General features: G+C 49.0%; 1 protein-coding gene across 1 annotated transcript in view; it reads right to left on the bottom strand.

Annotated features, from left to right (window-relative positions):
* Positions 1–22,757, bottom strand: part of dnah1 (dynein, axonemal, heavy chain 1) — a 995,196-nt gene that overhangs the window by 258,556 nt on the left and 713,883 nt on the right. The window contains 2 exon segments of the mRNA XM_038812191.1: positions 20,686–20,796; positions 21,818–22,009. Coding sequence (XP_038668119.1) covers positions 20,686–20,796; positions 21,818–22,009 — 303 coding nt within the window.

Raw genomic sequence — 22,757 nt, 5'->3', positions numbered from 1 at the left:
CAGCTGTAATGTTAAGCTCTCTGCCATGAAGGACTATCTTAATCATTTGGAGAATTCAGAATATAAATGTTTTCAGTTGTGAATGTAAACTCTGATGTGCTTCTGTTTAAAGGTTTGTTAAGTCTTCTGGGTGTTAACAGGACAGCATACAGATTACTTAGTGTTGTATTCTTTGGGGGTTGTATTTGATTTACTGGTTGCTAAGATGTTCACTGTTTGTTTTTAAAAGGTTAACTTGAGTTCATAGAATAAACATTGTTTTGTTTTCAAAAATACTTTTCCATTTCTGCTGTACCACACTTGTAGAGTGGGCCGTGTGCTCCCCATACCACAATCGATTAAAAGTTGTGGGTCGGGTGAACTCCATGATACAATTTGAGGTTCTCTAAACCCTGGCCCATAACACTGTGTCCCCCTCCCATCCCCTTTGCCCCCTACCCATCCGCTTTCCCTCCATTCCCGTGGCCCACCCCCCTCAATCCCCCTTCTCTTCTCCTCTTTTGCCCCTCCATCCCTGTTGCTTGTCTCCCCTCCCTTCTCCCCTACCAGGCGCTGTCCCCCTGTTTGGGGTGCGCCGTTGCCTCTGTCTGCTATCTGCTCCCTGCGCTAGGTATCCCGTTCGTGTGGTCATCCCCCTCTCCCGGGAGTTACTATCCCGTTTTTCCCTCGCCCGCTTTCTGGAGTTCCTGCCTGCTCTTTTCCGGTGTTATCCTGTACTTCTCCTGATTGACACTAGCCTTCCCTCTGTCGCTACCTTTGTTGTCGTGAACGAGGCAACGTTCTCGTGCGTAAAGCGGTCTCTCAGGTGGTGGCTAGCTGTTGATCGCTCAGGATGTGTTGGGGGGGGGTGGGGGGAGAGGTTTTCCTCCCCCCTCCCCCCCTGGTATTGGCTCGCTAATTGCCGTGCTGCCGTTCCTTGCCGTGAGCTCCTTATCGCTTCCCTTGTTTTCGCTGCTCCAGCCGACACTTTGCGATGAACTTTTCCGCCTCGGCCGGGCTGTGAAGAAATGTTCCTTACCCTGGTATGTGACCCAGAGCTTGGCTGGGTACAGCATACCAAATGTACGCCATTCTTGTACAGCGTGGTCTTTGCTCTGTTAAATTCAGCCCGGCGCTTGGCCAGGTCAGCCCCAATGTCCCAATAGATTCTGATTTCATGTCCTTCCCAACTGCTGTTCTTGGACTGCCTGCCATAGTGCAAGATTCTCTCCCAGTCCTGATACCGTTGCAGTTTTGCTATTACTGCTCTTGGTTGTTCCCCGGCTTTGGGCGCAGCGACCGGTGTGCCCTGTCTATTTCTGGTGGGTTGGGGAAAGTCTCCCATTCCACCAAGTTACCTAACATCTGGGCCACATAGTTAGTAGGGTCCCTAACCTCGACACCCTCCGGTAGGCCCACGATCCGTGGGTTTTGCCTTCTTGGTTCTCAACTTTTCTCTCCAGTGCCAAGGTCCGATCGCTCTGGTCAGTTGCGGCTCTGTCCAGGTCTTTGATCGTTGCTTCTTGGGCCTCCAATCTCTTTTCCGCTTTGTCCAGGGCGAGCTGTATCTGTGCCAGGGCTTTGGCCACTGGGTCCTTCACCGCTGCCTGGATCTCCATTTTCGTCTCCTGCCTGTGTTCCTTCAGTGTTTCTGAGAAGAACGTCATCCAGCTACCTCCAGTGAAGGAGGGCTTTGTGTGTGGCTGGTCTGCCCTTCTCGCTCTGGCGAAGCTTGCGTTCCGCCGCATCGTGTGCTGATCGGCTCATCCAGTTGCCTCCGTTCCAGGTTCCTTCCACTCCTGGTCTCTGCTCGGCCCCTGGATTGGCTTAGTCCAGACGTTGTTCTCATTCTCTCTTTCTCCCCTTGTTTTACTAAGGCTGGGGGAACGAGTTGCTGAGTTTACTGGCGTGTTTTCAATAAAAGTGGCCATTTTACAGGTCCGCGGGAGGAGAGCCACCTGACATGTGACTGCTCAGCACATCGTCATCGCCGGAAGCCCCTGCAAACCGTTTTTTAATTCATCTGTTTAAAAGAGGGCATCACCCAATCAGACTCTACTGTTTTATGCTGGTTCGACATTTCTTCAGCAACCAATGAACTTTTTTAATTGGTAGAAATGACAAAACTGTCCTCAAACCATATGAGGAGCGACAGGCTACTGAAGAATACTGAATAAAGCAAAGTCAAGGACAAACACTTTGGGAAGTCAGATATACTGTCCAGGTTTCCCAAACAATAACCTGCTCACTCACGTGTGACATGTCCTCCAAATTCTCAGCTGGGAGGGGCACAACTGAGATTAGATTAGAGCAATTCCCTTGATCAGAACTCCAAAATAAATTTGAAAACAAAGGATATGTGAAATATAGAGTTTGGGGTCTCCTTAGCTTTTGTTCAATAGTTCTAAACATGTAGATTTTGAATTTATTTCTGACAGTTATGAGCCCGATGCTCTGTACAGAGAGTCTAATTTGATGTGGTCCTACTTGCAATTAAGGTGATGTTATGTTGGAGTGTGACATTTACTGTGACTTTATCAGAGGATCTTTAAGAAATTAATCTTTTGACAAAATAAATCCCATTGAACGATGAATAACTTCAGAGTATAAATGACCCAGAGGGGTGCGAGTGGCAGTCAATTTAATATTTGCGCTTGATTTACATCTACCACTGAATATTTGCAGTATAAACTAATAGCTGGGGTCAATCTTGCCGTTCTTTCACAGTGTTTACACAAATTCTGACTGGAGATAACATAATTTTCTCTTGTTGATGGCGGAAGAAGGACCGAGTGATAATCGGATGAGAAGACATTAAAATAGTATTGGGGGCTGTAACTATGCCATATGGCCCCAAATTAACATCTAAAAAAACAGATTATATTTACATACTCCCTTTTAACATTGTAATGTATCCCAAGCTGCTTCATAGAATGCATTACAGAGAATCAATGGCAATGTCTTTTCTTTCTTCTCCTGCACCATTATCGCTTGTGCCCTCTAAGGATCTAATTTGGCCTCCTTTTTCTCATCTGCATATCCCTTCTCGTCAACATCAACCGAAGGCACTGTGTTAGTTTTGACAGGTGCTCTGACGACACCCAGCTCAGTTTCACCACTAGAATCTAGAATCCTCTACTGTCCATAAATGCTTATCTGATATTCAGTACTGGATGAAGGGGGGAAGAAGATGAAGTATGAGTGCAAGCTAGCTAGTAATATAAAGGAAGATAGGAAGAGTTTTTTTCAATATATAAAAGGTAAGAGAGAGGCAAAAATAGACATTGAACCACTGGAAAATGTGTCTGGAGAAATAATAATAGCTAACAAAGAAATGGCAGACAAACTGAATAGTTACTTTGCATCAGTCTTCATGGTGGAAGACACCAGTGGGATGCCAGAGCTCCAGGAGAACCAGGGGGCAGAGGTTAGTGCAGTGACCAATACTAAGGAGAAGGTTCTGGGGAAACTGAAAGGTCTGAAGGTGGATAAGTCACCTGGACTGGATGGACTACACCCCAGGGTCCTAAAAGATAGCTGAGGAAATTGTGGAGGCATTGGTGGTGATCTTTCAGGAATCACTGGAGGCAGGAAGGGGGAAGGGTCCCAGAGACTGGAAAGTAGCTAACACCCCTGTTTAAGAAGGGAACATAGAACATAGAACAGTACAGCACAGAACAGGCCCTTCGGCCCTCAATGTTGTGCCGAGCCATGATCACTCTACTCAAACCCACGTATCCACCCTATACCCGTAACCCAACAACCCCCCCCTTAACCTTACTTTTTTTTTTTAAGGACACTACGGGCAATTTAGCATGGCCAATCCACCTAACCCGCACATCTTTGGACTATGGGAGGAAACCGGAGCACCCGGAGGAAACCCACGCACACAGGGGGAGGACTCCACACAGACAGTGCAGACTCCACACAGACAGTGACCCAGCCGGGAATCGAACCTGGGACCCTGGAGCTGTGAAGCATTTATGCTAACCACCATGCTACCCTGCTGCCCTATCTGCCCTGCTGCCCTAGGCAGAAGATGGGAAATTATGGGCTGGTTAGCCTGACCTCGGTCATTGGTAAGATTTTAGAATCTGTTATTAAAGATGAGATCCCAAAGTACTTGGAAGTGCATGATAAAATAGGGCTGAGTCAGCAAGGCTTTGTCAAAGGGAGGTCGTGTCTGACAAATCTGTTAGAGTCCTTTGAGGAGGTAACAACAAAGTTAGACAAAGGAGAACTAGTGGACGTGATTTACTTAGATTTACAGAAGGCCTTTGACAAGGTGCCGCATAGGAGACTGTCCAATAAGTTAAAAGCACATGGTGTTAAGGGTAAGATCCTGGCATGGATAGTGGATTGGCTGACTGGCAGAAGGCAGAGAGTGGGGACAAAGGAGTCTTTTTCAGGATGGCAGCCGGTGACTAGTGGTGTGCCTCAGGCATCTGTGCTGGGACCACAACTTTGCACAATATACATAAATGATCTGGAAGAAGGAACTGAAGGCACTGTTGCTAAGTTTGCAGATCATACAAAGATCTGTCGAGGGACTGGTAGTATTGAGGAAGCAAGGGGGCTGCAGAAGGATTTGGACAAGCTAGGCGAATGGGCAATGAAGTGGCAAATTAAATACAATGTGGAAAAGTGTGAGGTTATGCACTTTGGAAGGAGGAATTTAAGCATAGACTATTTTCTAAATGGGGGAATGCTTAGGAAATCAGAAGCACAAATGCCCTTGGGAGTCCTTGTTCACGATTCTCTTAAGGTTAATGTGCAGGTTCAGTCGGCAGTTAAGAAGGCAAATGCAATGTTAGCATTCATGTCAAGAGGGCTAGAATACAAGACCAGGGATGTGCTTCTGAGGCTATATAAGGCTCTGGTCAGACCCCATTTGGAATATTGTGAGCAGTTTTGGGCCCCGTATCTAAGGAAGGAAGTGCTGGCCTTGGAAAGGGTCCAGAAGAGGTTCACAAGAATGATCCCTGGAATGAAGAACTTTTCATATGAGGAACAGTTGCGGACTCTGGGGATGTACTCGTTGGAGTTTGGAAGGATGAGGGGGAATCTTATTGAAACTTACAGGATACTGCGATGCCTGGATAGAGTGGATGTGGAGTGGATGTTCCACTTGTAAGAAAAACTAGAAGCAGTGGACACCATCTCAGACTAAAGGGACGATCCTTTAAAACTGAGATGAGGAGGAATTTTTTCAGCCAGAGGGTGGTGAATCTGTGGAACTCTTTACCGCAGAAGGCTGTGGAGGCCAAATCATTGAGTGTCTTTAAGACAGAGTTAGATAGGTTCTTCATGAATAAGGGGATCAGGGGTTATGGGGAGAAGGCAGGAGAATGGGAATGAGAAAATATCAGCCGTGATTGAATGGCGGAGCAGACTCGATGGGCCGAGTGGCCTAATTTTGTTCCTATGTCATACGAGCAGAAATTGCTTCCAATTAAATATTGGGAAGACTGAAGTCGTTGAGTGGAGAATTGACTGGGAGTCAAAATGTCAGAAACCTGCCGGTGTAAAATCATAAAGCAATTCTCCCAACGGTGGGTTGGTTTACCTGGTGCATGGTCGTGTGAACGCCATTTACACCTCATGAATGTTCATTAAAACAGCTACCTGCCAGCATCTCGGCAGGCCTTTCAATCTTGCATTACGCCAGCGTGAAATTACGTTGGTCTACAGCCCGATTGCTAAAGAGTGGTGGACACAAAGCGTTCTTCAGTTGGTAAGAGGCTTTGAAGTGAGTAGAACAAGGCATTTCTTTTTTTTTTAAATAAACAATTTTAATGAGGTATTTTTTGGCATTGTAAACAGTAGAATTACAGAACGAGAAAACAAAAGGACTGTACAGTAAACAAAGTACATAGTGCAATTGCCGTAGGCTGCCCCACACAGATCTGCCTGATTGACCCCCTATACTACTACATTCCCTGAAACCTCCCCCCCCCCCCCCCCCCCCCCACTTGCTGACGATTAATTCTCCGCAAAGAAGTCAATGAATGGTTGCCACCTCCGGGCAAACCCTAACAACAACCCTCTCAAGGAAAACTTGATTTTCTCTAAGCCCAGGAAACTCGCCATGTCTGACAGCCAGGCTTCCGACTTCGGGGGCTTTGAGTCCCTACAAGCTAGAAGTATCCGTCTCCGGGCTACCAGGGAAGCAAAGGCCAAAACGTCGGCTCTTACTCCCCCTAGACATCCAGGGTCTCTGAAACCCCAAAAACCGCCACCTCTGGACTCATTGCCACCCTCGTGTTCAATACTCTAGACATGACATCCTCGAACCCCTGCCAGTATCTCCTGAGTTTTGGACATGCCCAAAACATGTGGACATGGTCCGCCAGTCCTCCCAGACACTTGACACACCTGTCCTCTACGCCGAAGAATCTGCTCATCCGGGACACTGTCATGTGGGCCCGATGGACGACCTTAAGTTGAATCAGTCCAAGCCTGGCACATGTTGCATTCCCATTAACCCCGTTCAGCGCGTCCGCCCATAGGCCTTCCTCAATCTCCCCTCCCAACTCCTCCCATTTATGCCTCAGCTCCTCGGTCTGCGTCTCCTCCGCCCCCATGAGCTCCTTGGAAATATCTGAGACACTTCCTTCCCCCACCCATCCTCTAGACACTACCCTATCTTGGATCCCCCTGAGTGTCAAGAGTGGAAAAGATGGCACCTGCCTGCGCAAGAAGTCCCGCACCTGAATATACCGAAATTCATTCCCCCTCGTCAACCCAAACTTGGTCTCCAGCGCCCTCAAGCTAAGGAGGCTCCCTTTCAAAAACAAATCTCCCATCCGCTCAATTCCCGCCCTCCGCCATACCTGAAACCCCCCGTCCAACCTCCCCGGGGCAAACCGATGGTTGTCACATATCGGGGACCAGACCGATGCTCCCGTTGCTCCCATGTGCCTCCTCCACTGTCCCCAGATCCGAAGGGTCGCCACCACTACAGAACTGGTGGAGAAGCACGCCGTTGGGAACTGCAGAGGTGCCATCACCATCGCCCCCAGACTGGTACCCCTACATGAGGCTGCCTGAACTCGCTCCCAAGCCGACCCTCCCCCCACCACCCACTTCCTTATCATGGCTATCTTAGTAGCCCAGGAATAGTTGCTCAAATTCGGCAGTGCAAGCCCCCCCTTCCCCCCGGTTCCGCTCGAGCATCACCCTCTTCACTCGTGGGGACTTGCCCGTCCATACAAAGCCCAAAATGATCTTGCTTATCCTCTTAAAAAAGGAATGAAAATGGGGAGACATTGGAACACGAATAAGAACCTCGGGAGGACCGTCATTTTAACTGTCTGACACTCCCACAACCCAAAAGATGTGTAGGGTAGCTGGATTGGCCATGCTAAATTGCCCCTTAATTGGAAAAAATAATTGGGTACTCTAAATTTATTAAAAAATTTTTTTTTAACTGTCTGAACTCTCGCAGCTAACGACAGCGGGAGCGCATCCCACCTCCGGAACTCCCCTCACATTTGATCTACCAGCCGGGACAGGTTCAGCTTATGCAGTCAACTCCAATCCTGCGCTACTTATATTCCCAGGTACCTGAAACTGTTCCCAACTAACCGGAATAGCAGCTCCCTCAGCCGGTCTCCTTGGCCCCTCTCCTGAACTACCAACATTTCACTTTTTGTCACATTCAATTTGTACCTCGAAAACCGGCCGAATTCCCCCAGGGTCGCCATGATTCCGCCATCCCCGCCATCGGGTCCGAAACGTACAAGAGCAGGTTATCTGCATAAAATGAAACTATATACCCCCCCCCCCCCCCCCCCCCACCGAATCAGTCCCTTCCAACGCTCTGAAACCCTCAGAGCAATTGCCAGCGGCTCTATAGCTAGCGCAAACAGCAGTGGGGAGAGGGGGCACCCTGTCTTGTCCCGCGGTGCAGTCTAAAATAGTCGGAAGTCGTCCTGTTTGTCCTCGCACTCGCCTCCGGGGCCTGATATTGGAGCCTGACCCAGTCGATGAAACCCACCCCAAATTGAAACCGTCCCAGCACCTCCCATCACACTACACCCAGTCAAACGCCTTCTCTGCGTCCATTGCCACCTGCACCTCCCTTCCCTCTGGGGGGGCATCATGATCACATTGAGCAATCTTCTTACATTCTCCACCAGTTGCCTAGCTTTAATGAACCCTGTTTGGTCCTCCCTAATAACACTCAGCACACAATCCTCAATCCTAGTAGTCAAAAGCTTTGCCAGCAGTTTAGCATCCACGTTAAGAAGGGAGATAAGCCTATAAGACCCACACGACTCCGGGTTCTTGTCCCGTTTTGAAATCAAGGAGATGGCAGCCTGCAACATCGTCTGGGGCAGCACCCCTCCGTCCCTTGCCTCATTAAAAACCTTGACCAGCAGCGGTCCCAATATCCCGGAGAACCTTTTATAAAATTCTACCGGGTACCCATCTGGCCCCGGGGCTTTACCTGATTGCATGGCCTTTAAGCCCTCTAACATCTCCTCAACTCTGATCGGGGCGCCCAGCCCTTCTACTAGCTCCTTACCCACTTTTGGGAATGTCAGGCTGTCTAAGAAGCGTCTCATCCCCTCCGGCCCTGCGGGGTGCTCCAAGCTATAGAGTTTGCTGCAAAAGTCCTTGAAAGCCCTGTTCACACCCGCTGCATCCCCTACCAAGTTACTGCCTCCATCCCCCACTTTACCTATTGCCCTAGCCGCCTCCCCCTTTCTGAGCTGCTGAGCCAGCATCCTGCTGGCTTTCTCTCCATGTTCATATACTGCATCCCTCGCCTTTCTGAGCTGCTCCCACTGCCTTACCTGTGGACACCTACCCAAACTCCGCCTGCAGCCTCCTCCGTTCCCTCAAAAGCTCTGCACTCTGGGTCCCCCATACTTCCTGTCAATCTGCAGGATCTCCGCTACCAGTCGGTCCGTTTCTGCCCTGTCCGTCTTGTCCCTGTGAGCCCGGATTGAAATCAGCTCCCCTCTAACCACTGCCTTGAGCGCCTCCCACACCACCGCTGCTGAGACTTCCCCCGTATCATTGACCTGCAGGTAGTTTTGTATACATTTCCTCATTCTCTCGCACACTCCTTCTTCCTCCAGCAGTCCCACATCCAGCCTCCACTGTGGGCGCTGGAAGCTCTCTTCACTCATCTGCAGCTTGACCCAATGCGGGGCATGGTCGAAAATGGTGATTGCCGAATACTGCGCGTCCACCACCCATGTCAGTAGATCCCGACTCAGAATAAAAAAATCTATCTGGAAGTAGACTCTGTAGACATGCGAGAAAAAGGAGAACTCCTTCCCTTTCGGCCTTCCAACCTCCACAGGTCGACACCCCCCCCCCCCCCCCCCCTTCCATCTGCTCCATGAACTCTCTTAGCTCTTTTCCCATTGCTGACACTCTGCCCGTTTTTGAGCACGACCGGTCATGGCCTGGATCAATAACTGTATTGAAGTCCCCTCCCATAACCAGCTTGTGGGAATCCGGGTCGGGTATCTTCCCCAGCACCCTCTTTATGAAATCTGCATCATCCTAGTTTGGCGCGTATAAATGACCAGGACCACCTTCCTCCCTGGCAACTTTCTGCTAAACATAATGTTGCGACCCCCCCCCGTCCGTCCGTCCGTCCGAAACAATACTCCCCACCTCAAATTGCACCAGCTTGTTCACCAGAATCGTGACCCCCCCTGGTCTCCGTATCTAGCCCTGATAGGAATACCTGACTAACCCAGCTCTTCCTTAACCTAATCTGGTCCGCTACCTTCAGGTGCGTCTCCTGCAAGATTACCACGTCCGCCTTTAGAGCCCTAAGATGCACGAACACCGTTGCCCTCTTCACCGGCCCATTTAGCCCTCTAACGTTCCACGTGACCTAGTTGGGCCCCCCCTTGCCGGTCAGCCACCACCTTTCCTGGGCCTGCCCCCAGCCCCTACCCTGTGCTTCTGTAGCCCCGCCTCCTGGCAGCACCCATCACCAACCTCTTCTCTGCTTCTAAAATCAAATCCCTCCCTCGTCAGCCAAACAACCCCCCCTCCCCCCCGCAACACCACTCTGTAACCTAACCCCATCCCTAATCTGATTGTATACACACCCCCACTGTGCTTCCGCAGACTAGCGTACCCAGCTAGCCTGGTGGCCCACGGCTCCAGCGCCAGCATGTCTCCCACCTATTGTTGTCTACCTCCCCTTCCCCCGCCCATCAAAACCATTGCCCTCATCAACCCAGCCCCGACAACCGCCCACTTTAAGAAACAGACGCCGCCCAAAGTCAATATAAAGAAAAACAAAGCCAAACTCTCGCCATAATACAGATCAAAGTAATACTACTCAAAATAATACAAAGTCAAAAGTCCCCACCACCATCCCCCTCACAACACAGAAAATCCACCAAAATCGAATAATTTTTAAACTACTTTCCCCACTTAAAGAAATCACAATCATCGAAGAGAAAAGCCAAGAACGAAAACGAACGAACGAGTAAATCAGTGCAAACAGCATTTAAACCGAACAGGAAAACAGTTTCTCAAACTTGGAGCAGAATGTTTTCAAGTTGGCACCAGTCCTTTCCTCCTGGCGAACTCCATAGCGTCCTCGGGCGACTCAAAGTAATGATGTTGGTCCTCATGCGTAATCCAAAGTCACGCCGGGCACAACAGTCCGAACTTAACCTGCTTCTCAAACAGGATCGACTTGACTTGATTAAAGACTGCCCTCCTCTTGGCCACCTCCACGCTTAAATCATGGTACACCCGCAAAATGCTGTTGTCTCACTTACAGCTCCGCGGCGCTTGGCCCACTGGAGAACACACTCCTTATCCAGGTACCTGTGGAACCTGACCACCATCACCTGAGGGGGGTCTCCCTGCTGCGGCTTCCTCGCCAGTGCTCTGTACGCCCAATCCACCTCCACCGGTTGGGGGAAAGCTCCATCTCCCAGCAGTTTCTGGAACATGTTCGCCACAAACTCCCCGGGATCAGCCCACTCCACCCCCTTCGGGAGGCCAACAATCCTTCGGTTCTTCCTACGGGACCTGGGGCTGGATTCTCCCCTACCCGGCGTGACGGAGGGTCCCGGCGTAGGGGAGTGGCGCCAACCACTCAGGGGTCGGGCTTCCCCAAAGGTGGGAATTCTCCCCACCTTTGGGGGCCAGCCCCGCGCCGGAGCGGTTGGCACCAGAAGACTGGCGTAAAAAACCGGCGCCCCGGCAGCGGGGCTGGCCGAAAGGCTTTCGCCGGTCGGCGCATGCGCCGGCGGTGACGACAGCAGCCAGCTGCCGCTGACGTCACCAACGGCGCATGCGCGATGTGGGTTTCTCTTCCCCTTCCACCATGGCGGAGGCCGTGGCGGCCGCGGAAGAAGAAAGAGTGCACCCAGGGCACTGGCCCGGAGTCTGATCGGGGGGCCCTGATCGTGGGCCAGGCCACTGTGGGGGCACGCCCCGGGGTTCGATCGCCCCCCCCCCCCCCCCCCCCCAGGACCCCGGGGCCCGCTCACGCCGCTGATCCCACCGTTACAGAGGTGGTTCAAACCTCGGCGGCAGGAGAGGCCTCCCAGCGGCGGGACTTCAGCCCATCCGGGCCGGAGAATCACTGCAGGGGCCTCGCCGATTGGAGTGGCGAGATTCCCGCCACCGCCACTTCCCGGGTGGCGGAGAATCTCTGCCACGGCGGGGGCAGGATTTTCGGCGGCCCCAGGCGATTCTCCGACCCTGCTGGGGGTCGGAGAATTTCGCCCCAGTTCTCCAAATCCTCTACCTGTTCCAGCAGCTTTTTCTGCCGGTCCCTCAGCATCCCCACCTCCATCTCCACCGCCGTCCGGTGTTCCTCCTGTTCAGCTAGCACCTTCTCCAGTTTCTGGATCGTCCGGTCCTGGGCATCTTGGGCTCCCGCTCCATCCTCTCCACCCTTTCCTTAATCAGGTCCAGACATTCCCGTTTCTGTCTGGCGAAGCCTTCCCGGATGACCTGCATCAGCTCCTCCGTTGATGGTTGGGCTGAAGCCCCAGGGGTCTGGACACCGGCCACCTTGTCCGCTGCTGCAGCCAACACCCAACTCGAGCCTGTCTTCTTGTTTCTTCCCTTTCGATCTCTTCGGGCTCCCTGTTCCATAAACCAATATATACAACAAACACTGTTTCCTCAAGTCCAGCGCTTAAAAACGCAAAAAAAGTCGGGGGGAAAGGTCCGAATGTCTAGTCAGAGCGGGGGCCACCAAATGTGCGACCTACTCCCTCATAGTTGCCGCCGGAAGTCAGAACAAAGCATTTCTGCCAGTGTTGTGCAGCTCCTGATACGCTGCACACCATTCTGCCAGGGCAGACTGGTTCCTGCCCTCCATTTCCATGCCAAGTAGGTTTTCATGGACAGCACCTATGGACCTATGTACCCTCCTGTGTCATCAGATCGAATCAGTAAAACGCCAGGGTTTAGGAAGTACAGATGTCTTCTTCCATCCTGGTGCCATACACCAGTATCTATAGGAAAACACTGTGCTGCAGGACACGTGCAACCACTGCAACATTAATCTGAAATTCGACCGGGGTTGGAGTGCGAGGTGAGGCAGTGGAGTGGTGGTCTGACGAGGACAAAAGGGGCAATGTGTAAGGTGTGCTGTGCAAAGGGATGGGTGGAATGTTGAAGGCTCATGATGGCAGACAGAGGGGCAAGGAGATGATTGAAGGAAAGACTTGGGGGGGGGGGGGGGGGGGGGGGGTGGCTGGCTGGCAGGGTGGCGAATCTGGACCCTGACAAGGATGCATGAGAAGCTCACAAACAAGGCGGTCAAAAGGATACCACATTGTGTACCATAAGGGGACGCACAAAGATTCTCGATGCAATGGCTAAATGTTCAAGTGAGGCATGGGTGAGAGGCTTAAGGAGGAGGATGGTTTAATCAAGAACATGCCTCTTCTTGAGGCTGCTATCCTTTTTACTCTAGATTGCTGACATCCTGCACGGTCTGGTGAAGACAGGAGGGCTGGAGAGAGTGATATCAGTGCGTTGGAATGGTCTTTAAATATGGTGCCATTCATTGAACCCACCGGCTCACCAGTAGATTCGGAGGGGAACTCTCCTGTGCATAATTATGAGGTTCCAACTCCAGAATCTGGCGCTGGTCCTTGTCATTCTGGCCAGCGGGAAAGGCACTGCCAGAGCCGCCTGCTCCTGCACTTCTTAACTCGGAGAATTCTGCACTTTGTTTTTTGACCCCACTCCAAATTCTTTTCCCCAACTACGAACTCCATGCCTCCAACATAAGCCAATCTGTTTGCAATCTGGGTGTCACATTTGAACCTGAGATGAGCTACAGATCTCCTATTCATACCATCACTATTGCTGTCTACTTCCATCTCTATAACACTGCCTGTTTTCACCCCATCTTAGCTCAACTGCTGCTGAGACAGAATCATGATTCCTTTACCTCCTAGTCTCAACTATTCTAATGCAATCCTGGCTGGTCTCCAGTTGTAAAGTTGAGGTCATCCAAAACTCTGCTGCTGTGTCTTAACTCACATCAAGTTCCGTTCCCTCATCAGGCCTCTGTTCACTGACCAAAACTGTCTCTCAATCAAACAACGCCTTGACTTTAAAATATTTACCCTTGTTTTTAAATCCCTCCATGACTTATCCTGGTCTATCTCTGTAATCTCCTCCAGCCCCACAATCCTCTGAGATATCAGCATTATTACTGGTCATACCTTCACTTGACTCATCCCAAGCTCCCATTTTCTTTCTGTAGGGCACAGCTTAAAATGTTCTTCCTTGACCAAGCTTTTAGTTACCTGACTAATATCTCCTTCAGTGAATCAGTGTTATACTTTGTTTTATAATGCTCCTTTGATGTTCTATGTAAGTTCTTGTTTTGTTGTTATCAAACAAAAATATATACCGATTGAAAGATATTAGGAGGGAGTGACTAAAAGTTTGGCAAAAGAGATGGACTTTCATCAAGATCTCAAAGGATGAGAGGGGTATAAAGAGTTGAATGCCAAGTGTGGGGAAAGTGTAGGGGCTGGTTTAGCACAAGACAGCTGGCTTGTAATGCAGAACAAGACCAGCAGGGCGGGTTCAATTCCCGTTCCAGCCTCCCCGAACAGGCACCGGAATGTGGCGACGAGGGGCTTTTCACAGTAATTTCATTGAAGCCTACTTGTGACAATAAGTTATTATTATTAAATGACAGAGGTTGTACAAGAAATATAAGGTCGAGGAATGAGGAATTTCTGGAGAGATGGAGTATTCACAGATACAGCACAAGGCAAGACATGCAGGAATTTAAACGTGAGGGTAAGATATAACATTTTAAGGTTTGGAGGACTACGATCAAACATAGTTTATTGAGGATGGGACTGATGGGTGAACAGGACATGGTGTGGAATAAGATATGGGCAACCCAGTAGTTTATATACTCTCACAGGTTGCTGATGGGCGCTCTGGCCACTGGGATCAAAGTTTTCTCAAAAATCATAATGAACATTAATACTGCTGTCTCACAGCGCCGAGGATCTGGGTTTCATCCCGTCCCCGGTTCACTGTCTCTGTGGAGTTTGCACAATCTCTCCATGTCTTTGTGGCTCTCACCCCCATGACCCAAAGATGTGCAGGTTGGTGGATTGGCCATGTGAAATTACCCCTTAATTGGAAAAATTAATTTAAAAACATTTTAAAAATCAAAATGAACCAAACTTGGTGAATCTTTGACACTTACATTTTTCTCCCAATTTTGGTACCATTAGTAATAAAACTGTCTCTTTTGTCCTTATTCCCATGGTAAATTATTTTATCCGAAACAACATGTTAATTTGGGGTGGCACGGCAGCACATTGGTTAGCATTGCTGTCTCACAATGCCAGGGACCTGTTTCAATTCCGACCATGGGTGGCTGTGTGGAGTTTGCACGTTTTCCCTGTGTCTGCATGGGTTTCTTTCGGGTGCTCTGGTTTCCTCCCAAAGGTGCATATGTTAGGTGGATTGGCCATGCTAAATTGTCCTTAGTGTCCAAGGATGTGAAGGTTACAATTGTTCACAATTTATTTAGATGATTTGGATTTGGGGACCAAGTGCAATGTGTCCAAGTTTGCAGACGACACTAAGATGAGTGGTAAAGCAAAAAGTGCAGAGGATACCAGAAGTCGGCAGAGGGATTTGGATAAAGTGTTAGTGAGGCCACACCTGGAGTATTGTGTTCAGTTTTGGTCTCCTTACTTGAGAAAGGACGTTCGGACTAGGTTAATCCCAGAGCTGAAGGGGTTGGATTACGAGGAGAGGTTGAGTAGACTGGGACTGTACTCATTGGGATTTAGAAGGAGCGGGGGATCTTATAGAAACATATAAAATTATGAAGGGAATAGATAGGATAGATGCGGGCAAGTTGTTTCCACTGGCGGGTGAAAGCAGAACTAGGGGGCATAGCCTCAAAATAAAGGGAAGTAGATTTAGGACTGAGTTTAGGAGGAACTTCTTCACCCAAAGGGTTATGAATCTGTGGAATTCCTTTCCTGATCTGAGGAAGCAGTTGAGGCTCCTTCATTAAATGTTTTTAAGATGAAGATAGATAGTTTTTTGAAGAATAAAGAGATTAAGGGTTATGGTGTTCGGGCCGGAAAGTGGAGCTGAGTCCAAAAAAGATCAGCTATGATCTCATTGAATGGCGGAGCAGGCTCGAGGGGCCAGATGGCCTATTCCTGCTCCTAGTTCTTATGTTCTTGTGTTAGGTGGGGTTATGGGGGCTGGGCAGGGGAATGCACCTGATCTTTCTGAGGGTCACTGCAGATGCAATGGACTGAATGGCCTCCTTTCGCGCTGTAGGAATTTGAATTGCAATTACAACTTACATCGATGCGGGCTACATAGAACATATTGGGGATGGTTCTCCAGCTGGGAGCAAATCCCGTTATGTTGGGAGAATTGCAAGAGAGTTTCGAAACGGGATTTGTGCCAGGTGCAAATCGGTCTCCCATTCTCCTGGCCCACTCCAGCTGGCATGATCATAGTCTCATCTAGAAAGGGCAAGAACCTGATCACAACTGATGTGCATTCATTTTAATCTCATTCATTTAATCGTGATTAAAGTTGAATGAAGTGGCATCCAGCATTCACCCTTGCCACCCTCGTGGGAAGTCACCCAGGTGTGAATCATGCAAGACTCTAAAAGCAGGGACCAGGCACCAGGGACACCGAGGGGGAGCAAGGAGTGAGTACCCTCTCTACACTTACCTCCAGAATGCCAAAGGGGAGGGTCCATCAGGGAGGTGGGGATCGGGGGACTTGGGGTGGACTGGGGGGCTCAGGTCAGGAATTTCTCGGAATGGAGGCTATGTGGAAAGTCTTCTTTCTGTAGCCTTGAAAGCCTTTTAACTATCTTTCAGCATGTTGTTGATCTGTCAGATGAAGGTTAAAGTCCTTCCTTTGATATGTTGGAAACCACTGAAGTGCCTTTTTTGCATTTAATTTAATTCCCCTTTAACTTTCTCAAGCCTCTGGGCTTGCTGAGAAGCCTACAATATTTGAACAGCATTACTTACATTCAATTTTATAGTCTATTACCTTTTACAAACCTCTTGATTGACAGTTCCAGGGCCCCGGCGTGCGTCCCACAGCTGTGGCTGCTGACGGGGCCCTGCTGTCTAGACCATGCGGCCGTGCAAGCGCACAGTGGCTGCAAGAGGGTCCGCGCATGTTCGGTGGCCCACTTTGGCGTGGGCGCTGCTGACATGGCGGACCCACACAGTGGGCTCGCGCAGAGGAAGTAGGTACCCCCTCAGATTGCCATGACCCGCCGATAGGTGGCCCCCGATCACGGGCCTGGCTACCGCTGAGGCCCCCCCCTGAAGTCGGATTCCCCCACCCCCTACCAGGACTGCCACCGGATTTCCGGCGTGAATGGCTCTTCTCCACCCCTGTGCTGGTAGCGATTCTGGCACAGACGGTCGCAGAGTCCCGCCCTTTTTCTTTGATCTGAAAAAGCAGGTGTTGTTTCTAACCATAGTTTTTTTCTGCTGGAACTTCCTCTGCTTTGAAGTCCTTCCAAGGAAGACAAGGTGCTCTCTTTGAGTGCTTCCCCCTGGTACTTTGGCAGTGCCAACCTGGTACTGCTATGGGGTGGGGCATGGTAGGAAGGTCCCTGAAGGGGGAACTTATGGCAAACCCATAGCGAAGTGTCGTTTACTTTTGGGGAGGGCCTTGCCAACGATTGTGGGGTAGCCTTTCCAGAAAATCGGGTTGGGGAGGGGTCTTGCCAGCAATTCAGTTGGGGGGGGGGGGGGCCTTGCCCGTGATTGGGGATGGGCGGTAGTATTACTCTGAGGTCGGCGCACCCTTTTGAGGATCCGCCTTTGCCAGCTTCTTCAGGTCCCACAGTGCGAATCACCCCCAACTCCAAAAATATTTCTAAGCATGGGTGGATTGCGACCTGCATCACGCCAACCCACCTGGCAAGAGGCAAGGTGCGATTCCTGTCGGAGACCACACTTTGACATTTTTTGGGTGCATTCTGCCCATTGATTATTCACTAGTCTGATTGTAGGCACACTCCTCTGAAACCGTAACCAACCCAGTCAACTTAACTTAATTATATTGCAAGTATCAAGTTTAATTGCAAAGCCTGAGCATGGTGACTGTGATTCCCAAACAGGGCTCCCTGCTAAGAATGTGGAACTGGTCTTAAAGTACACATTGTTGGTCAATATCCTTGCCAATATATCTTACATTAATATGCCAACTGGAAAGGCAGCACTGTCATGATATGAGCAAAATAAGTTACAGTAATGCAAGCAGTGCAGATTAAAAAGAAAATAAAACTGCAAAAATGTTCTGGTAATACAAAGCATACAAATTTTTTTTTAATGTATTCCAGAAGGAGCTGGATCTGTTGTTGATTAAGGTAAAGATCATATGAATAAAAATTGACTTCATAGAGATCATTAAATCCATAACATTTCCTGATTCGTTGGGGGAATTTTCCAGGTAGATTTTCCTTTAATGGCCCAAGGTTTTCTCTGTTTTTCCTATTTTAATAAGGACGCAGGAGTCAAAATTGAATATTTAAAAAAATAAATTTAGAGTACCCAATTCATTTTTTCCAATTAAGGGGCAATTTAACATGGCCAATCCACCTACTCTGCACATCTTTGGGTTGTGGGGACGAGACCCACTCAGACCCACTCAGACAATCAGACAAAATTCTAGAATCGATCGTTAAGGATGAGATTTCTAAATTCTTGGAAGAGCAGGGTCGGATTAGAACAAGTCAACATGGATTTAGTAAGGGGAGGTCGTGCCTGACGAACCTGTTAGAATTCTTTGAGGAGGTGACAAGTATGTTAGACCAGGGAAACCCAGTGGATGTGGTCTATCTGGATTTCCAAAAGGCCTTTGATAAGGTGCCACACAGGAGGCTGCTGAGTAAGGTGAGGGCCCATGGTGTTCGAGGTGAGCTACTGGCATGGGTTGAGGATTGGCTGTCTGACAGAAGGCAGAGAGTTGGGATAAAAGGTTCTTTTTCGGAATGGCAGCCGGTGACCAGCGGTGTCCCACAGGGTTCAGTATTGGGGCCGCAGCTGTTCACCATATATATTAATGATCTGGATGAAGGGACTGGGGGCATTCTAGCGAAGTTTGCCGTTGATACGAAGTTAGGTGGTCAGGCAGGTAGTGCTGAGGAAGTGGGGAGGCTGCAGAAGGATCTAGACAGTTTGGGAGAGTGGTGCAGGAAATGGCTGATGCAATTCAACGTGAGAAAATGTGAGGTCTTGCACTTTGGAAAAAAGAATCCAAGCATAGACTACTTTCTAAACGGTGAGAAAATTCATAAAGCCAAAGTACAAAGGGATCTGGGAGTGCTAGTCGAGGATTCCCTAAAGGTAAACATGCAGGTTGAATCTGTGATTAAGAAAGCGAATGCAATGTTGTCATTTATCTCAAGAGGGTTGGAATATAAAAGCAGCGATGTGCTACTGAGCCTTTATAAGGCTCTGGTTAGGCCCCATTTGGAGTACTGTGTCCAGTTTTGGGCCCCACATCTCAGGAAGGACATACTGGCACTGGAGCGTGTCCAGCGGAGATTCACACGGATGATCCCTGGAATGGCGGGTCTAACATATGATGAACGGCTGAGGATCCTGGGATTGTATTCATTGGAGTTTAGAAGGTTAAGGGGAGATCTAATAGAAACTTACAAGATAATACATGGCTTAGAAAGGGTGGACGCAAAGAAACTGTTTCCGTTAGGCGAGGAGACGAGGACCCGTGGGCACAGCCTTAGAATTAGAGGGGGTAAATTCAGAACAGAAATGCGGAGACATTTCTTCAGCCAGAGAGTGGTGGGCCTGTGGAATTCATTGCCGCGGAGTGCAGTGGAGGCCGGGACGCTAAATGGCTTCAAGGCAGAGATAGATAAATTCTTGATGTCGCGAGGAATTAAGGGCTACGGGGAGAATGCTGGTAGGTGGAGTTGAAATGCCCATCAGCCATGATTGAATGGCGGAGTGGACTCTATGGGCCGAATGGCCTTACTTCCACTCCTATGTCTTATGGTCTTATGGGGAGAATGTGCAAACTCCACATGGACAGTGACCCAGAGCCAGGATCGATCTCGGGTTCTCTGCCCAGTGAGGTAGCAGTGCTAACCACTGCGCCTTTGTGCTGCTCTAAAAATTGAGTAGAAGTAAGAACAAAGTTTTATTCAGAAACAGTAGGCTGGATTCTCCACACCCCGACTCCGAAATTGCGGCCAGCGCCGGGGAGAAGAATCCATTTCCCTGTATGTAATCGGGACCGGTGTCGGTTCCCCAACTCTCTGGGCCCCGAAAAGCGGCTTACTCGGTGAGTACATCGCGCCGCATATCCCCTACATGCGGCCATTGCTGGAGGCCCGCCCTATCATTCTCCGCCCCGACCAGCTGAAGTCCCGACGGCGTGGATCTAACATGGTCCTACCGGTCGGGATACTAGCGTGGCAGGGGGGGCCTTAAACGGGACCGGGCTATTTTTGGGCGGTCGGTCTGGGTTGGGCAAGCGGCCGATCGGGGAACTATGTTTAAGGTCCAGCTCCGCGGTCTGAGTCCGCGCTGGAGCACGGCACGGCTGCTGGAGGCCGCCGCCATGCCCATGCATGGTCTCTGTCCCAGAAGTGCGGGAGCCCGTATCTGCAGCAAAAGTTTTACGATGGTTCACTGCTAGCCCTCTGCAGGGCTATGAATGTGTGGCCCTTTCACGCCTGTTTTTCTGACGTGAAAGTCCACATTTTTAATGAAAATGTGGGGACATCGTCCCAAAAACAGAGAATCCAGCTCAGTATATTTACGCTCCCCGGTGGACCCTTACCGGGTACTTCTCTGGTCGGTGCCTTACTGGCCGACCTTATATACTCTCGGTAGTGGAGCTATCCTGCCCCTAGTGGAGGAGCTCGTATTCCGTAAGGAGCACGGGTAAGACAAGCATTCTTACTCCGGAGGCCCCATGCAGGGTATTACATCTATCCCATAAAATATTATATGGCTGTGAGGAAGTGTATCGCCATGATCCTTCAGCCACGATGCTGTGCAGCAGGTTTGATGAACCAATTGACTTTTTTCTGCCTGTCAATTTTGAATGAATCCATATTAACCTTTCTGGAAATAAATCACTTGTCAGCATTGGAGTCTTTTCTCTTGCAGATTTCTGCATTTTCTGTTTTAACTTTAGATAATATTCACCAACATATTAAATTTGCTGTACCTTTATTTTTTCCATGGTCGTTATAGTGTCTTGTGCTGCCTCCTCTAGAAGGGGTCTCATTGATTCCAACTCTTCCTGCATTTTAGCCACATCTTCTGCAGTGCGTAGAAGCTACAGTAGAACACAAGTAAAGATTCAGGAAAGATTTCACTGATTGGCATTCGGATCGAAAAATGTGCCAGCATAAAATCAATGGTCTGAATTTAAATCTTTGAAATATTGTTCCATGAGCAATCATGCTGGGCACTGAAGTGATTGGAAACAAATCCTCAATCTGAATTCAAGTCTGAATAAACTTGTACGACATATGGTCACACAACTGTGGAAACAGAACGTATCTCACATATTAAGGGGACTAATAATTTACATGGTTTGGGAAACCCACAGACCACAGGCCCAGGCCCAAACCCTTCAGTGAGTAGGGCCTTTTGTGAGTGGTGTCAAGTTGAAGGCTTTTCAGGCCCCCAGTTGCATGTTTTTTCATAAATGCAGGCTGGAGTACAACATCCGAGGGGAGGGGGAGGGTAAAAGAGGGGAAAGACTGATCTGTAATTCTTTGTCCAATGATCCAGGGGTCCAGGGCAAGTATAATGACATGTTTTTTCTGGGCATCTAATTATGTGATGTCCAGCAAGTTAGCACACTTACTCACACCCTGCTGTGATCACCAAACTCAATACTGACCATGAAACAAAGCTAGCAAGCACCTATCTACTGTCCATTAGCACTGGGGAGGTGGTGGTGTAGTGGTATTGTCACTAGACACCTAATCCAGAAGACTAAGGATATTGCTCTGGGGACTAGGGTTTGAAACCCACCATGGCAGATAGTGATATTTGAATGCAATAAAAATCTGGAATTAAATGCCTAATGATGACCACAAAACCATTGTCGATTGTCGTAAAAATCCATCTCGTTTACCAATGTCCTTTAGGGAAGGAAATCTGCCGTCCTTACCTGACCTGGCCTACATGTCGTTCCAAACCCACAGCAATGTGATTGACTCTTAACTGCCCTCAGGGATGGGCAATAAATGCTGGCTTAGCCTGCATCGCCCACATTGCATGACCAAGCTCAATATTACATATTTCACAGATTACCACAGCACGATATACGGAATTGAGTTTATCACCTTGTCCAGACCACCTTTCATCCTGTTTCTGTCATTTCTCAGCATTTGTATTTTCATACCAATCAGCACAGAGAAGAGGCTGAGCAAGTCCAGGTAGCTCTTGGGTGTGATATAGTTGTACCGGGAAAGCTCAATTCGATACTGCAGAGACTTCTTTGCAACAGTTTGGTGAATAAAGACACACATATTGACCTTGAGGGGAGAAATGAAGAAACCTAAGTTTTGCATGCAGATTTAAACAAGAAGGTTCAAGGGAGGAGATTGCAGAGGCTCTGACAATAATTTTCAAATTTCTCGAGCCATAGGAGAGGACTAGAGGACGGCTAATGTGGTACCATTATTCAAGAAGGGCGGTAAACCAGGAATTTACAGGCCGGTGAGTCTAACTTCAGTGTCAGGGAAACTATTAGAAAAAATTCTGAGATACAGAATTTTTTTTTTTTTTAATAAATGTTTTTTATTGAGTTTTCATGTTTTATATTGAACAAATTACAAATTATTAGAGAGAGAAAAAAAAACACGCAAAAATTAACATATATTTACAGGTAAGCATCTTCGTAATAACAACTGTGGCCGCTCCCCCTTTAGCCGGCATACATATATTACATTCCCCAATATGGCCGAGGCACATGTTTATAGGCATTTATTTACAGTTTTGTTTTGGGCCTTAGCTAGCCATCAAACCCCCATAACGAACCCGTAGCCCCCCCCCCCCCCCCCCCACCGGCTACCTACCCCCGATTCCCGTCCATTTTCCCCTGATTCTTGGCCACCCGACTATTCTTCCTCTTGTACGTTGGCCACAAACAGGTCCCGGAACAATTTCATGAATGGCTCCCACGTTCTGTGGAAGCCGTTGTCCGACCCTCGGATGGCGAATTTGATTTTCTCCATTTGGAGAGATTCCGAGAGGTCGGACAGCCAGTCTGCAGCTCTGGGC

This window comes from Scyliorhinus canicula, chromosome 11 (genome assembly GCF_902713615.1).
Source record: "Scyliorhinus canicula chromosome 11, sScyCan1.1, whole genome shotgun sequence".
Lineage (NCBI taxonomy): Eukaryota > Metazoa > Chordata > Chondrichthyes > Carcharhiniformes > Scyliorhinidae > Scyliorhinus > Scyliorhinus canicula.
The sequence above is the reverse complement of the archived record's forward strand: the minus strand, read 5'-3'. Positions and strand labels throughout refer to the sequence as shown.